Source organism: Montipora foliosa, chromosome 5, assembly GCF_036669935.1.
Source record: "Montipora foliosa isolate CH-2021 chromosome 5, ASM3666993v2, whole genome shotgun sequence".
Classification (NCBI taxonomy): domain Eukaryota; kingdom Metazoa; phylum Cnidaria; class Anthozoa; order Scleractinia; family Acroporidae; genus Montipora; species Montipora foliosa.
In genome coordinates this window covers 31,726,919-31,741,918 of record NC_090873.1, presented here as the reverse complement: position 1 = coordinate 31,741,918, position 15,000 = coordinate 31,726,919, and the positions used below count along the sequence as shown (strand labels likewise).

The following is a 15,000-nucleotide window of genomic DNA, read 5'->3' as shown; positions in this document are numbered from 1 at the left end:
TAACAATAATAATAATAGTAGTAGTAGTAATTGACCGAATGCGTAAATGGCGAACAAAAAAATAGTCTTTTGTTTATGTGCTAATTAGCCTCACTAGCCTCGTTTGCATGGACAAAATACAAGACATGTTGCTTAAAGAGCGAGGCTAGTGAGTCTCATTAGCACATAAACAAAAGAATACATTTTTCGCCTCCATTTATGCATTCCGTCAATAACAATAATAATAATAATAATAATAATAATAATAACAACAACAACAACAGTTATTACTATTATTATTATTATTATTATTATTATTATCATTATCCCAATTCACTATCTCCTTGTTAATAATGGGTGTGGTTTGTATGCTGCAAGGAAATGTATGTTCACTATTGGCAACATTGTTCTGGGGAGGGGGGGGGGGGGGGGGCTTTTATTAAAATTCAGTAAGAAAACCAACTTCAAAGGGTGAGTGTCCCAAGACTTTAGCCACTGATTGTAGCAATGCAAGTTTCTGCAAAAATCCGCATTGCTAGATTTTGTTTTTTGTTCCTACATGATTTGAATGTAGCTTACTAAAGTAAAGTTAAAGATGCAGCCCTTTCTGTAAGAGGCTAGGTACTTGTGCACTCATCTAAGAGTGGTCACTGGCATTGATTGATTTATTGTTAGATTGGTTCTGACTGGTCACTCATGATAAAGAAGTGTCGACTGTGTCACTATCAGCCACTTCTGTTGTTGTATGCCAACCCTCATGGTACGCCCATAAATGCAGAAACAGCACCAAAGGAGAAAATCTGTATAGATGGCAACAATCGCCAGAAGACCATGGATTCTGAGAGGGGAGTTGCAGACGGGACAAGCGATGGAGAAAAAAGCCCTGCGACATCGAAAAAGTCCAAATTTCGCCTCAAGCCAAAAGACGAAAGAAGATCGCTTTTCAAGTCAAAGAAAAGCCTCTCGTCTGGTGATCTAACACAGCCAGGCATTGAGTTATCGCGGACACCCAGCAATGCATCTGACACTGTAGCTAGTTCTTCAGGGAAGGACAAACAGCGACCCAGGTTTAGACGCATCGGAAGTGTCATAATGAGTGCAGTGAATCCAAGTCTGGCTGTGTCCCATCTGAAGCGCGAAATGACCAAGAAGTCAAAGAGGAGGTCTTCTACAGGATCAGGCAGCGAGTCAAGTGGCGAGCCAGATCTGATAGACCTTGGGTAGGTAACTGCATCTTCTATGAATGAAACAAATGTACGTATTTGAAGTGTGGGTTATAGACGAATGAGACAAGTGATCTTCGCACTTAGAGCGATTTTCAATTGAGTTTCGTAAGACCAAAACCAAAGTAATTACTTTGGCCAATCAAAAAGGCCGGCGACAATCCGGTAAACCAATCAAAACTCGAAGTAATTACACATAGCCGACACAAAGCGCGGGAAAATGAGCCACGGTTGGTTTTGGTTTAACTTCTGATTGGTTGAGAAAGTGGCGCGAGGACTTTGAACCAATCACTAGTACTGAGTGAACTAATCATAATCCAAAGCAATTTGCTAATTATTTTCAACACTCAATTGAAAACCATTCTATCTGGACAATTTAAGCAATTCGAATTTAGGTGGCTACTGAGCTATGTAGCCACTCCGTTTGGAACTGGGGGATTTTTTCGCGTGTTCCCGTGATGATAGGAATTTGGTATGATTACCTTAATTGAAGTCTTGTGGGGTCAACGTTAACTTGCCCAACCTTAAACGTTTGCTACATGTATAACTCTTTCCTTTCTAGTGCTATCCTAGCTTTTGTTCGAATTTCGCAAGTTAAAAATGAGTTTATTTATTTATTTGTTTTCTGAATTATTAATGTTTTGCAAACATATAGTAACACATCAAAATTGAAGTGAAGTACGATCGTCCGGGCGAGTGTAGTCCTGAGAAGGACTGTATGAGATGACCCATCTCTGGTCGTAGATGTCATTGGTCAACTTAAGGCCCGTTCAAACGGTTTCAACGTTGGCCAACATTGGTTCCACAAAAGTTGAACGGATGTTGGGCAAATGTTGGGCAAATGTTGGGCAAATGTTGACCAAATGTTGGACGCAAAAGTTGTGCGAAGGCCGTTCAAACGTTTGCAACATTGCACCAACAAATACTAGAAACTAGTCTCTCCCGTCCAGATAAACTACACCATATTGACTTTTGCGGCCTGATGTGAGCATGCGTGTGTTTTACAATTGTTGAACAGAGTGTTTCAAACGGCTTAAACACCATTCAACGTTGTCGAGAACAAAGGAAAAGTTGAATCGGTGGTGAATGAAAGTTCAAACCGATTTAAACTTGATTCAACACGTTTTTTCAACAAATGTTTACGCATTCCACAATGTTGGACGACCTGTTCAAACTCACCGAACATTTGTTTCAACAAAGTGTTGAATACATGTTGAAGCAAATGTTGAAACGGTTTAAACGGGCCTTTATTCGTGATGTAACATCTACGACCTTCTACGACAAGAGTTTTTGCAGTGTCTACTGACGATATACAGATCGCTTGCCTCTGAAGATGACCCCCGCTCAGGTTGTCTAAACGTCAGTCAGTGTCATCTCAAACAGTCCTTCTCGGGACTACACTCACCCGGACGATCGTACTTTACCAGAAACCCATTAGGGTTGAAACGTGTAACGGCCCCTTGTGTGCTGGGAAACAAGCTTCCGAATATTCAATTTGCTAAGTACCATATTTGGAACAACAAGAGCGAGGGGTTTCCAAATATGGTACTTAGCACTGAAACATTCAACCAATCAGTTCGCACTGAATATTCGGAAGCTGTGAACGCGCGTTGCACGTTTCAACCCTTATGGGTTTCTGACTTTACCTAATTAAATGACTCCTGGGTTCAAACCATTTACGACATTGTAACACACTTGTCTTGGAATCCAGTCGATTCGTTCCCACGGTCGTTTCGTACCCACCCAAATTGAAAAGATTCGTACCCAACCTTTAGTCGATGCTTACCGGTCTATTCAACGTTTAGTCCAACCTTGGAGCCCTATGCAAGACAACTTCAAACATCTTCGAGCAGGTGGTTTGTTTTGTTGACTAAGTCCGGATTTGCCCTTCCTTCAACAGCCCCTCCAACGAAGATGCTAAACTGGAGATTTTGAGACTCTATGAGCAATCTAAGGCCCTCAACGCAGCACAGATTAGAGTAGTCAACAACACTGACAGTGGCATAAGTTCTGCTCCATCCTCCGCTGGCGGATCAGTTAGTTCCACTGACACTAATCATGGGGGCAGTGATGAAGATCTTATTGGCTTCAACTCGACATGGCGACACTCCAGTTATGATAATTGGCCGTCTGGTAAGGACCCGAGAAAGTTTTATTGAACTAGTGAATTAGTTTTCTCAGTGCGGAACCTCGTTAATTTCAGATTCAAATTGTAGCATCGTTTGTGTCGGTGAGAATTCATCAGTAGAACTACAACAAGGGCAAAGTACAAACACCAGTTTGTCGTTGAAAATTTGATTCCGGAGACATATAGTCTAACATAGGCTAGCGTGGAGTAATTGCAGAATACCCGGTCATTATTGTGTTGTTGTAGCGGCATCGTTTATCGTCATGCTAAATACTGTAATGTTCTTGATGAATGCTTTTTCTTCCGCTTCACCGTGATAAGTCGCAATGATTTCACGCCTGCGACAAAGACATGCTTACCAACGATTGTTTAAGTCGGCGGGCAAAAATCCTCACTTCTTCGTAAATTTCCCGCTTTATTGTGAAAGTCACTTTATTCAAAAGATTTGTTTACAGCTTTAATTTGCAGAGGCGGAATTAAAAGGATATCAGGATATCAGGATATCAAGGGAACCAAATTATTGCTGCCAATGCTCGCGGGTAATCGCGAATTCTGATTGGTTAAAAATAGGCCCTTTGCAGGGTGAGTTCACGTGCTTGGGTACCACTTACCAAAGACATGCTGTGACGCAAACTTTTCAGCGACCATGACAAAGACACGTCGTGCATTCTCTGTCAAAATGCGTCCCAAAACGTGGCAAAGGGCGTATTACGGAGACGTCTCAAACAATATCAAAGTGGTCACACACTTCTTTGAATTCTTTGAAGAGTTCGTGAAAATCTCTTAACTGTGTTGTTTTTTCAGGTCACCATAATACCCGTGTGGCTGCTCTCCTTCAAGAAGCAGAGAGATCTCTAGCAAAATCCGAGAATTCTGAGCGCAACTTCGACTTTGTCAGAGCATTGAATTACTGTACGGAAGCAGAGGGTGAGAGTTACATTGAGATCACTTTTTATGCAGCATTTGAATCGACAGCAACCGGAAGTGGGGTGTTTTTCCTTTTAACTTGTCTTTTAATTGCTAAATGCCTTTCCGCTGATAGAGATGAATTAGTTGAAAATTTAGACGAAACTAGTGTCGTGGAAAGCGAACTGTCCACTTCGGGTTGCCCCTTTTCGAAGTCGAGCTTTAAACCTTCCGATTTCTGTTCCGATGCCCCACCACTGAGATGTCGGAGGCTCGTCGAAGCCAGTTAGCCGAGTATCACCGAGTCATTTCTTTTTTCATTCGTTACGGGTGCTAATCTTTACCGTTTCTTTTACAACAATTATTAACGTGTGTTTGTGTGTGCCTGTAGCGGGCTTCCGCCGTGTAACAGAGGAGAATGGGGCGGATTTGAGGACCACTAACTACGCTTATGCAAAGAAGAATGAATGCCAGAAAAGAGCCAGGACTTTGCGGCAACATATGCAGTTACCATCAAATTTTGAAAAGAGAACTGCGTCCATTAGGTAAGGGCTTTTCTCGAGATTAATGAGGCTATGTCACCTTATTTTAGGGTGTTTAGGGGAAACCTTTCGTTAATCACGACTCCAAGACTCGAAAAAGGTAATGTGGAATACCGTTAGGGTTAGGGTTAAATGATTCAAGACGTTTTTCAAGATTTCTCAAATGCAATCCATTTCAATCTTGTCCATGTGTCCATCTGTTTCTCTTTCCTTTTCCTGTATTTCTTTTGTTTGGTTAGTTAAATAAGCAGTTTGAAGTTATTGCGATGTGTCATTCTCCTAGGTTTGGGCGTTTTTGGGCGTCATCGTCCAAAGCGTCATGATCGTACGATCACTTTAAATGTAATCTTCATTTGCTAATCTGTTAATTTTAGTCAATCCAAGCAAAGAGAGGAAGAGCTTTTTCGTCAGCAGAGGCAGAGAGATCAAATGATTTTGAGACAGCAACAGTACCAGGCTGCTCCACCACCCTACGTATGTACATTTTTGTGTGGGTTTTTCCCTAGATAACAACACACACACCAATATAATTTACTTAGAAATGAGTGCACACCCCTGACAATCATGGTCTACTTGAGGTCCGGGTCGTCGTTGGGGTGCAGTGGCCTGAGTTCAATTCCTAGACTCGGCGTCACGTGTGGGTTGAGTTTGTTGGTTCTCTACTCTGCTTCGAGAGGTTTTCCTCGTCCCCTTTCCTCAAAAACCAACATTTGATTTGATCTTCGTTAATTTGTTGATTTCAGTTTAGTGACCCAATTAGTGCTCCAGAGCTAGAGGCCTAGACACTTCAATAAATAAAGTTCGTTTCCCTTCCTTCTTTTGAAATTCCTTTCTGAATGTGCTTCACCACTGGGGAATAGAATAACCCTAACGAACAATAGAGTTAACATAATAATAACAATAATAATAACAATAATTTGAAGTACGACACTTCACAGCCAGTAAAATTTGTGATCAACAAATGCTCTGACCCTTACCTGAGTAAACAATAAGTAAACGAAGTGAGGGGTGGGGTAGGGGGGGGGGGGGAGGCAGGGACCAAGGAAACCGCTCTAAAGTGGCAGAGCAAGAAGTTCCGGCTAAGACAGACAACCATTAGTGGCCACTGTTACGTCATGTATCATGCATTACCATTGCTATTGCACTACCTGCCCCCTCCCCCTCTGTGGTTTCCCGGTAGGGTGATCCGCAAATTCGTTTTGCCTTACCAAACGCTGCGTTATATATTGCGGCATCTCTTCTGTGTTCGTCATTATGAACAAGGGTGAAGCCTTTATAAACTTTGGGTTCTAGCCCTCTTTTTGTTCAAAATGACTGGTTACTGTGCAGTACTTTCTCTAAATGCTTCTTTTCTATACATCATTGTTTTTCTCTTCTGGAGGAGTCAGAATCTCCGCACTGTTGTGACAATAAGTATATGCGACTATCTTTTTCCTAACCAGTCAGGGAATTGCAGAATAACTGGTGCCTGAGTAGCCCCTTGTTCGGTTGACCTTGATCCTGATGTTCCAGCACTGTGAAAAGTCCCCTTGAATTATGGCTGTTTCTACGGTATACCGAACCTAACACACTGCAAAGTTTATTTATTGGTTCTAGTCCTTCGGAGGCTAGTTCCCACAATTCTTTAGGAGGCAGTGCCGCCTAGTGGTTAGGACGCTTGTCTTGAGATCCGGAGTTCTGACCACTCGTTGAATTTGGCCCTGAAAGTCCCTTGTTCAACTTCACGACCGCGCTTTCAAATAGCCAACTGGTTTGCCTCCAGCCAGTTGGGATTCTTAGCAGTTGTTGTTGTTGTTGTGTTCTTTCGTTTCGTTCATTGTGTTTCATTGGCCCTGAAAAGCCCCTATGGGAGTGGTCAATTAAGTATGTATTATATCGTACTGTAATTCTACGTAGAAACTAGACTGAACTCGATAACCAAAAATGCCCGGACAACTCCCCTATCTCTCTCAGAAAAGCATGCCTCTGAAAGGAGTCGTTGCTAGTGCATCTCTTACGTGAAAAACCACACCGATCCGGCTATATCAGATTAATAGCCAACGAGAAATATGGGCTTAAAAATCGTATTTCCGGTAAAGTAGTCAGGCTTTTTCTGTCTGGGCACAATTCTGTTATGATTTTCTCCTTATTGAATGTTCGTAAATGTTCATAGTCCTATGAAAGCTTTTTTTTTGGGGAGGAGGGGGGGGGGGGGGAGTTGGTTAAAACTTCTCGACACTCTCCATACACCTTATTCCAAAATGGCCGCCATTTAGATATTCTTTTGTTTTCATTCAAATTAGACCTTGATACCTCGGTCAAGGCAAAATATTCTTTTGAATTTCCAGCTCAAGAACGAGGCATGAAGGGCGAATTTGAATAAAAACAAAAGAATATTTAAATGACGGCCATTTTGGAATAAAGTCTCTTAGCATTGTTTTACATGTATATCATTGCTTATCCATCCACCACCTCCGCCCCCTTACTTTGTTCGAGAGAAGAGGGCAGACGACATCGCCGGAAACTCCATGCTTATTCTCTGCAAATATTTTGCATTATTTTACATTGATGTCACCACTTCGATTTTGATTGGCTATTTTCTATTTTCGAATTCCTCATAATACACTTTGTTTGCCCCCCAAATTTAGCATAAAGTATTGTTTTCAAATGGTCTTGGGAATATGCAGTGTCCCTAAGAGCATTTGAAAACAACAGTTTATGCAAAGTTTGGCCTTGATAATTATCTCTATCATTCTCAACCTCATCCAATAATTGTTAATTTTATAACGTACCACATAGTTTATAAGCGGGGTTTGTGAGACGGCGTGTATTTCTTATAGTCCTTATCCGAGAAGACTGTAATTACAGCAGCACTTTTTCTTAAGTTATTTTAAGACCCCGAGTGTTGCCCGCGCCCAATTTCGAATGTGCCATTTGTCGCCCGGTCGTTTGATCCTCCGCAAACTAAGCCAACCTTTTGGCGGCCATATTGCTTTCTCTTCTTATGTACGGCTTGCATATCGAGAGCTCAAAGAAACGAATGCTAGGCTAACCCTTTTGTTTAAGTGAACTTACAACTGGGATGCCGTGTCGTATCCCAGTAATTACGTGGCATTCAAACATCAACCGCTCCTCTCGTCTCCTTAAAAGTCCTTCAACTCCCAGTATCTAACGCCAGGAGATTTTACGCGTCAATGGGGGACCCCTCGGGCCTTAAAGGGTTACATCTAGGCTCACTCATTAAATAAATAGGCTTTTGGTTAATTGGTGCACTTTCTTCCTCCAACAGTCATCTGTGCAACCGAGAGACCGTAGCCCACACTTCGGAGTTCAAAGAGTTGTAGATGTTCCTGTGCCCACTTCCAACCTTGGAACTCAAAGCAAGAACTATTGGGAGGAACAATATGGTGTCTCCACTCTACCCCTGAAAGTAAAACACAAGCCCACAGTGTACTCGAGTGGTCATTATGTGACTAAAACTCAACAGGATAAATCTGGGCCCATGAGAGGAGTGTCTGGAATCTGCACACAACAAATTAAACCGGATTCAATGTGCTATAGTCCAGTTCATTACGACCGCGAAAGCGATATTACAGCTAGAATAAAGAACTTGAGTCCTTATTCAACAGCTCCAAACCCAAAAGAGGACAACACTACGGTATTATCAGTGGGAGACAACATACCAAAGATGTCCGAAAATCACCAGTCGCGGCTTCCGGTAGCGACGAGACGAGTTCCGAATTCGATTTTCATTTCACCGTCCAACTCGTCTAACTCGTCATACCAGGCCAAGTCAATTCCCCAGTCAAGACCTGTGCCTTCTGCTTCATATGATCCCACTGTTTATAAAAGCAGTGTATCTCAAAACCAACCTCAGGTCACAGCCTTCCAACCCAAACCCAAAGTATATTATGCTGGTAATATGGCCCTTAGCTCACGTGATCGATCGCCATCTCCTGCACGATCAGTGGATTGCTTGGACTTTGTCTCTTCGTCACACGGTTCTTTAAAACAAGGGCCGCCTAATTACGTCCCTGCTCCTCCATACAATTCATTTCTCCAGCGAGAACACTTCAAGAGCCACTCAGCATCGTCTCTGCCAGAAGATCCCTTTGCTTCAAACACTCGCGGCGTTCGACAGGTCAGTGCCCGTACTATTAGTGATCGCCCCGTCTGCGAGAAGTGCAAGTGTGTGGCGATTGATCGACGGCAACGCTTTTGCGCCGGCTGCGAGCAAGAGGTGTATCGAACGCATTTAACAACCTCTGATCTGTGTTGACTTGGTCTGTAAAGGCACCTGAACAGGGGTTCGAATGGTGAACAGTGCAATAATTTTACTCGGAAGGGGTGGGTGCAGTTGGTTTGTGGACAGTATTTTCACCAAGCTTTAGCTCCCGACCGTGGTTATGGATTCCTTCCTTTTAGAAATGTAGTAAAAGGAGCCTATGAAATTTACGGAACAGAACCCTGCGTGGTCCCTGGGAAGGATTAGGGCTACGTGTAAGAAAAGCTTGGAACGAACATTTAATCTTATCAGGGATACAAGAGGTCAAGAAGAGTTGCCATGTATTTTTTTTGTGTGGTAAAGAAGGTTTGGTCATTCGATCCGCGGATGCTGACCATTCCGTCCTCGTGTGTAGCACTGGCCTCGGGTCCAGTTGAAGTCCTATTTTGTGTGAGCGAGAAGGATAACAGAGAAAAAGGAGATAACCTCAAAAATCTTAATGTTGTGAAATGGGTGAGCGGGAGACATGAATAATATCGAAGCCTCTTCTTTACACTTTGGGAAGATAATTTACCGAGTTCTTTGTATTGTACAACAACACTTTGCTGCAGATATTCTCCAGTTTAGGATGTGCTTGTGATACTACATTCAAAATTACTTGAGTGAGTGAAGGCTGTTTGGCAATTAGTATGGAGGGTTGATCAATGCTTTTGGGCACTTTCAAGAAAGCCATGACAAGGATTAAGTTAGTTGGCTCTGACTTAAATTATTTTTATGACCAAGATGTGAATTCATATAAATTATTTTTGTCGAACCTCTTTAAGAATGACTGGTGGTCTCAGTGGCTACGTTCTGGTCTTAGCAAGAGAGGGGTCTAGTCCTTGGGATATGTGAATTCTAGTTGCTTTTAGATACTAGAGATGCATTAGTGTTTCTGGAAACGACTTCATTGCACTCGAGGTGCAATTACACAGTATTTATTGATTTCCAATGACGTCATAACGACAAACCTTAGGACAAAACAACTTGTTTAAAATTCACATATCCCGGCCATCTTGAATAATCTCCCTCTCTTCCTGTCTGTTTTCTCGCAAATTCAAGTCCTCTAGGAACTATAGGTATCGTCGTTATCGTTTACCCAGTTAATTTATTTCAGTATGGGGGAATTAAAAGTGTTGATATTTTGTGACAACAAGAAATCTTTGATTGAAATTCAATTGACGTAAAGTTGTCTACCCCGTTGTAAAATTTGAACTTTTCAGTGTATAGCCTTGGAAATCCTCTGGAAGAGCAAACACGGTAGACAGATACTGTAAAATAAAATTCCATAGAGAAACCCACACTTAACCGAAGCAGGTAAAAGTGTATTTTTTGGTTAGTTATCATGCAAATGTCTTGTAGTGTAATGGACTCATCTCTATGACTCGGTTAACTATACGGGTGCAATTATGTCAGTCACAACTTGCACAAGATTAATTTATTTAATTTAAGGTTTCAACGTCTCCCTCTTCTTCAGTGTCTTGAACTTGCGTTCGTTAGAAGTGAACTATCAAGGATTGGTTCTGGCGAAGTGTGAAATATGTACAGTTACTGGATCTCGCCAATGGGATGTCAGTGTAAGTGCTGCACCATCAGCACACTGTAAATACAGTAAAGATTCGGTTTATAACATCAGTTTCATCTCTTTTCTTTTTATGAGACATTGTTTGACCCGCTAAGGGTTTAAAGAGGTTTTAAGGATTGACGTCAACTGAAAGTGTTGTATATTTCTCGTGGAATAGCCCTTCACGGTACCATGTTTGTTCTGTCAATTCTCTGTGGTTTGCATGTACTTGAAACTTTAAGCGAGAGTCTATTTCCGGTTGACCCCTGTGGTTCAAATGCTTTCGGCTGCTTACCTCGACATCGCGAACCAAGAGCCAATCACCCGGATCGTGCTTTTCGTGACACGCAAATTTCAGTAGGCGTCACGAAATGTCCCATTGCACTTTTCCCTAACAAACAATTACTTTTAACGTCACAAAGAGTCCCCCAAATGCTGCTACTCAAGTAAGGATATACTGCTGCATTTACCTTAACCTCATTTTTAGAAATAGGTATGAAACGCTTAGATTTAAAAGGGACACTTCGTGTTGGATATCAGAATTGGGCTTGCATCTAATTACTTTCTGGACATAAGGGAGCTTAGGAAACGACGACGCCGACGGCAACGACGACGCTACAAAACAATAGGTTTAGTGAGTCAAAACAATGGCTCTGCACGTGCATTTTACGTTTTGGTACATTTCGTTGTCGTCATCTCCTAATTGACGACGTGAAATGACCAAATTCAAGGTTCTGTGGAGAATTTTAACACATGACGAATTTTCAGTTCTCTCTCTACGCTTCCAACCCCCTTATACCAGTTTAATTCCTCGATAGTTGCTACACGTTTTTAACGCAAAACGACATGAAATCGTTTTGTAGTGATATGAATAACGCGAACTTGTATTGTTAAATGAAGTCCTCGTAGCCGTCGTCGTCCTCGTTTCGTAAGCTCCCTATAACTGTATGATGACGCCGTTTCTACCGTCCGCACTATATTAAGGTCGAATTATCCAGTGAATTCGGATTCACGCGTGTTCCTTCCAGTCAATTATTTTATAATTCATGTAACCAACGTAGTGATGCTCAAATTTGCGCGAGAAATTGACTTTTAACCACAGGGACCCAAACACATAATTCGAATGGTCAGTCAACGTAACGATTTGTAGGGTTTATATGCGAAACATCGGCTAATCCTCGTTTACAGCGAGGAAAAGAAAAAATAGGTCCGCAATGCGTACTTGCGGTCTTATGCTTAGTTTAACTCCATCGGGCCCTTATAGAATTTGGTACTGCGGTGTCACTTTTACCATGCGTGATTGGTTGTAAATTTGCCATAACAGTGCAGCACTGAAATTGGTTCCTTTAGCATGCTTCAAATGTCAGGACCTGTTCAGAATTTTACACCGACGACTCGCCGCTAATCTTACTCTTATTGCCATTTGCTGTTTAAACAACTTTTGCTGCTCACTACATCATCTCTATCAGCTATTTACTAGTAACAGAAGCACTAGAATGGCTGTGAAACAAGCACGGCACTGTCATACATTCATATGACCCTATAAATGAACAAGAGAATGCTTTAAATACAACTAGAATTCCAAGATGAATCATCAGTACATGAGGTGTTCAATGAACAAGTACCCTCAGAGCTTTGCGCAAATTCCTAAACTACTGAAAATCATGTTCCATGAACACGAACAATGTATAATCAGCCAACAGAAATATCTGATGATCAATTACGTCAATCAGTTAGATAAAACTTACAACAGGGCGCTTTGATGGACTAGAAATAAAATGAAAAACCTCAACAGCTTGAAGTCACAAAATGTTGAACCAGTTTATTTGTTTATAACTGGAGGTGGTGGTGCTGGGAAAAGTCATTCGATTAAAACAATCTTTCACACTATAGTAAAAACCTATAGACATGCTCCAATGAATCCTGGGAAACCAACAGTCTTAGGGTGCGTTCGATTGACCCTATTCCGGAATAAGAATATGTGGAGTGATGACTACAATGGTATGTTTGGCGCATTTCGAAGCTGCAAGGATGATAAAAATATGTTTAAAATAGCATTTTAGCAAATGTTTGACAATTTTAATGTGAATCTCCGTAAAAACGAAGGATTTCCAACTTGTATTCCATGTATTCTCATTCCGGAATACGGTCAATCGAACGCACCCTTAATAGCGTGCGCAGCATCTACTGGAGTAGCAGCAAAAAATATTGGGTCGCCCGTGCTTTAACTCCACGAAAAGAGCCCGGTCTCCATAAGGAAGTCATGTGTGGGGCAATATATTGTACCTACCCAAGACATTCACTGTGTATGGATCGTTGTACACCTTATTCCAAAATGGCCGTCATTTAACTATTCCTTTGTTTCCTTGCAAATTGGCGCTTTTGACTTCGCTTTCAAACGTAAAATTCAAAAGAATAGAACGAGGCTAAAAGAGCCAATCAAACCAAAGAATACTAAAATGGCGGCCATTTTAGAATGGTAAAGACTTGTTTCCATATCTCAAAGTGCCCTTGGACGTGAGGCACCTGGAATAACAAAACTGAAACAAGTGTACAATCGCTGAAACAACCCAAACATTTACAAAAATGCTAACCTTAGGCCTAAACAATATGCTTTAGATAATGTTTAGGCCTAAGTTTAGCATTTTTGTATGGTTTTGGGTTGTTTCAGTTTTGTTGTTCCAGGCTCCTCACGTACAAGGGCACTCTGAGATATGGAAACAAGTCTTTACCTTTTGTAAGGCGTATACCATCGAAAATGTTGCAAACTAAAATCAATGCACAATTCATAATACTGCAAACGAAAGCGGTGATTGTACTATGCTGTATACGGCGATATACTGCTTTACTTATTCTACCATTGCCACGCCAAAATCCACTTAACAAGTGGTCCTTGGCAGCCGTTTTACAGAATTTTGCAAATCTAGTTTGAGCAGCGTGGGCCCCTTGAGGGAGGGGAAATATCACTAACGCACTCCTCATGAGATGCCAGAAATCATACAGCGAACAAGATCTGCAACATCGACAATGAACGCCTTTTGACGACTACATTAAAGTTTCTTTAAGGTGGCTGGAACCAGTTTCACCACTTTAAGAGACCTTATTACATGGGTTATAACTACTATACTGTATCATATAACAGCAATAATGTGGCACCATATGAAACACCAATTATTGCTTAACAAAATGCGCTTACTATTGTGATGTATTAGGTAAGCGTGGTAACACAAAAAGCTCTCCAAAAACACCCTCTATTTTAACTTTCCTTGCTTATATCTCAAAAATAAAGTCGGTGGCCCCATATTTTATTGTAGAATATTAATTAGCAATCTGATATAGAACAATCATCAAAGTTTTAAAAAATTATTGGGAGCCAATTCAGAGCTATCTCAATTTTTTAAAAAATTTAGGTACAAACGTGGAAAATGTACAAGATCCACCTAAGACAAAACCATGCGAACTCGTTCATTTTCGCTACTCTTCGTCCACTGGAGTTGCGTTTTTACTGTCTTGCTATTCAATTTGATCACTCGAGACTGGCTGCTCTTTCTCCTAGAGGATGGCATTTTGCATTCTCTGTTACCAAATCCGTAATTCACTGCACGGGATCTTTCTCCTGAATTTCATCCTTTAGAGAACCCTAACAGAACGAATTGTGATAAGACAATAAATACAACCAATGGGTTTTCTGTATCTCTGGAACCCCTGGTCTGGCCTGGACCCACAAAGGTGAAGACGTTTATTTTTACATTTCTGATAGACCCGTTTCATTTTTAACCCTTTGACTTTTATGATCTAAGAGTTCATTCTCCTAGCTAATTTCATAAATTTCTTTGTTAGCTTTTCATGAGAAATTGGTGTTATATTAGATCATATCCTTAAGCTGATACTCGATACTTCTCTACCTGACAGTGCATTGCAATTAAGGGATGAATTTACATACTGACCGATGATCCTGGGAGTGAAAGGGAACAAAGCAGCCTGAGGTTGGGGAATTTTCAGCAAGGGGCTTTGTATCAGGCATTGAAGTGGGAAAGATAGCCACTTGACGGTTGAAATAATGGCACCAAAAATCACGTACTGGTGAGTGTGGTTTTTTCCTAGGGAAAACTGGTCTCTAGGATTTATTGCCGAAAAAAGAGTGTTCACGTGACGTCACGGCGGCCATGTTAGAAGAGTGAAACAGAGAAACAGCGGCCATGTTTGACGAGTGAAATATTCTTTTGGGAATTAAACCCCATTTTTTGTACAAATTCTTCCTTTTGTGTTAGTATACAAATATGGCTGATGGTCACGTGAGCGAAAACAATCCATAGTCATACAACAAGAATTTGGTTAAATATTTTTCTTTCTCGACTGTAAATGTTTATGTTCCTGTCATAAGGTTTTGTATCCTTCTGTATGCAAACCAACAA

At 41.3% G+C, this 15,000-nt stretch overlaps 2 protein-coding genes across 2 annotated transcripts in view; one reads left to right on the top strand and one right to left on the bottom strand.

The window, feature by feature from the left end:
- The window catches only part of LOC138003965 (inactive ubiquitin carboxyl-terminal hydrolase 53-like), a 19,969-nt gene extending 9,321 nt beyond the window's left edge, over nucleotides 1-10,648 (top strand). Inside the window, exons 10-15 of the mRNA XM_068850299.1 lie at nucleotides 655-1,199; nucleotides 3,103-3,335; nucleotides 4,135-4,257; nucleotides 4,628-4,781; nucleotides 5,153-5,252; nucleotides 8,047-10,648. Of these exons, the coding sequence (XP_068706400.1) occupies nucleotides 655-1,199; nucleotides 3,103-3,335; nucleotides 4,135-4,257; nucleotides 4,628-4,781; nucleotides 5,153-5,252; nucleotides 8,047-9,036 (2,145 nt within the window). The 3' untranslated portion in view covers nucleotides 9,037-10,648. The remainder of the gene's footprint in view (nucleotides 1-654; nucleotides 1,200-3,102; nucleotides 3,336-4,134; nucleotides 4,258-4,627; nucleotides 4,782-5,152; nucleotides 5,253-8,046) is intronic.
- Nucleotides 10,649-12,753: 2,105 nt separating this feature from the next.
- Nucleotides 12,754-15,000, bottom strand: part of LOC138003964 (tyrosine kinase receptor Cad96Ca-like) — a 78,267-nt gene continuing 76,020 nt past the window's right edge. Inside the window, exon 15 of the mRNA XM_068850298.1 lies at nucleotides 12,754-14,225. Within this exon, the coding sequence (XP_068706399.1) occupies nucleotides 14,181-14,225 (45 nt within the window). The 3' untranslated portion in view covers nucleotides 12,754-14,180. The remainder of the gene's footprint in view (nucleotides 14,226-15,000) is intronic.